General features: G+C 44.6%; 2 protein-coding genes across 2 annotated transcripts in view; both read left to right on the forward strand.

Moving 5' to 3' along the window:
* The first annotated feature begins 824 nt into the window (after positions 1 to 824).
* orf125a (hypothetical protein) lies at positions 825 to 1,202 on the forward strand. Its single transcript has one exon. It carries the CDS (start codon positions 825 to 827, stop codon positions 1,200 to 1,202), a length of 378 nt encoding a protein of 125 aa, YP_173352.1.
* A 1,184-nt stretch (positions 1,203 to 2,386) lies between these two features.
* Positions 2,387 to 2,500, forward strand: part of orf138a (hypothetical protein) — a 417-nt gene continuing 303 nt past the window's right edge. Inside the window, exon 1 of the mRNA in view lies at positions 2,387 to 2,500. This exon is cut by the window's right edge and continues 303 nt beyond it. Coding sequence (YP_173353.1) covers positions 2,387 to 2,500 — 114 coding nt within the window.

The raw sequence follows: 2,500 nt of genomic DNA on the forward strand, positions 1-2,500 counted from the left end.
ATTCACAGTGCTCTTCGCAATCTCGATCCTCGCAATGCTCTGCAACCCGAGGGTGAGCGCCATTGAAGGACTGGAAGCAAGCTTCACACCTTCCACAACGGCAACTACACCGTCGACTCCACAAGAACTCCAAGAACACTCGTTCTTCTCTCACACAGCACTCCTCCCTCCGATCTTGTCCCATCTCGGCTTCCACGCGCGTGTCGCCCCTATATGCTGTCACCGACTAGGCTCGGACGGTGGAGGAAGCTGGTAGCATTAGGAGAATTTTCAGCACTTTTATAACACAGAGTCAGCGCGAAGAAAGGCAGATCCATACTAGATCAACGGTTTTCCTTTCTCTTACGAGATTTTCATTTCTAGTTAGAGGAGCAGACCACTCTAACTTACTTTAGAACAATGAGAAATGTAACACTCACCAACTGAAGAACGAATGTGAGCTCGGGAGGAAATGTGCCTCTCCAACTCGTACTTTGCTACAACGATCTTTGTATGTACGGGTATCGATAATGGAAGAGACTAGATCAAATAGGGCAATTCGTAATGCTCTCTTCCTGTCCTAGAATAAGAAAGTAGCTTGTCTGCCGTACTGGCTGCTTCATTGAATGTGTCGATCTGCATTCTATATAAGGAGTTGATTTGCATCCTTGTCTGGCAGTTAGCTAAGCGAGAAGCTGTGATCGAGGAAGCCCCGCCCAGTAGTGCCTCTACTCTACTAGTCCTAGTACTAGATACTAGATAGACAGGCCGGTCACCGGTGGCATAAGATCCTTCTCTGCTTGTCTAACTCAAGCCAGATAGCAGCAATCACTCGAAATAGTCATATGCGGAACACATGCAAGTCCAGATTGAAAGATAAGGAAGGCAAGTCAAAGCGGAAAGAAAGCCTTAGCCGGAGCAGTAGCCAGAGAAGCAAGAACAGCAAGGCAAAAAGTGGTCTCAGGCATTCCAACTGCATGAACGTAAATCTTATCTATGTCACAGGTTTGATGATCGCTAACGCACACAAAACCAATATCATAACTTTTTTTGCAGGCAGAAGGAAAGAGAAAACGAGCGAAACGAAGTGGAGCGAGGGGGAGGGAGGATCTACTTGGAATTGGCTGTCAGTGAATCCCAAGTATGACATAGATAGAGGAAAGAAAATCTCTTACATGCCGAAGGTACATCTGAGACCTTCCTTCCAAGCAACTATGACATAGATAGACAGATGCGAGTGTACTTCAGGAAACTAGCAAGCCTTGCCATTCGGATGAAAGGAATATCATCCTAATGAAAGCCTGATTCTTCCCTTATCAATGTTTGAGATGCCTGGTTGTGCCAATTTCCCTAGTTGACAATATGACTTTTATGCCTGGCGGCAGCTCGGATCTTACGTTCTTTAGATGCCCAGCTTATCTGCCAGTTGTCTGGCTGTAAAAGGAAGAGGTTAGTTCACAACTCTGAAAGCCGAAGACGAAGCGAGGAAGGCAGCTACAGAGCAGCAGATAAGGAAGAGATTTAGGCAACTTAATTGACCTACCGGACTCTAAAGAAAGGGTACCACTTATTTGGAAACTAGAAAGTTGCCGGTTTCCAAGCGAAACTCGATGCTACTTTAACACAAGGGCCGGTGTCCATCATTGAAAGTGGCATCTCTGTTTGCGCACATTGGAGAAAGTGCTCTGCTAGTGAAATCGGTCCATTGACACCTATAATTGTTTCAACCAAGGCCGAGCACTCTTCTCGAATTTTTGGATGCACTCTCGCTTTAAGTAGCTGAAACCTCTATGTGGAAAAGTTTCTTATTGCGAAATGAATGGCATTCTAGAAGCTCTCACTCAAACAAGGGCTTCCTATACTGTACTAAACAGAATCAGTGGACATAGAGCATGTCCCCCTCCTGACGTTCCCCTAGCGGGGGAACTATCAATAGCGATTGTTGCTCCTTATGCCTGGTTCCGCTCAACTCTCCCTTCAGAGCTACCCTTGCCTGAAAGCGGAAGAGGTAGCTTACTAACCTACTGGAGTAAGTAGTCTTGTCCGAAAGCCTCAGGCGAAAAGACAGCTTAAAAGTAACAAGGTTCTGAAAGAAAGACAAGCCTTAAGGCAACTAAAGCTAGGAAGGTAGGTTAAAGTGACTAGTCTTTCTTATCCGAAAGCAAGCAAGACAACAAGGGAGGTTTTAGGCAACTCGCTGGTTTCGAGATGGGTTTCCTTGCGGGTGTGTCCACTTGTTTTCCTATTCAAGTTCTGGTTCCAATTTAAGAAAGTTCAGATTCTTATTGCCACTACTTAGCATACACTGGTTAAAAGGTTAAATGGTTCATTTTTCTTAACTTCAGATGAGTTAGGTTCTTTACGCAAAGAAGCCAGGCGAAAAGCGCACACGAAGATTATAAATAATATGTTAAAATCGAATCATCGACAAGATGTTTATCAGAGAGATTTTATTATGGGATACAATCGAAGGGCTCATAAAATGAAAAACTTGAGAAGTAAGGGAATATCGATGGCCTTT

Source organism: Nicotiana tabacum, mitochondrion (genome assembly GCF_000715075.1).
Source record: "Nicotiana tabacum mitochondrion, complete genome".
NCBI lineage: Eukaryota > Viridiplantae > Streptophyta > Magnoliopsida > Solanales > Solanaceae > Nicotiana > Nicotiana tabacum.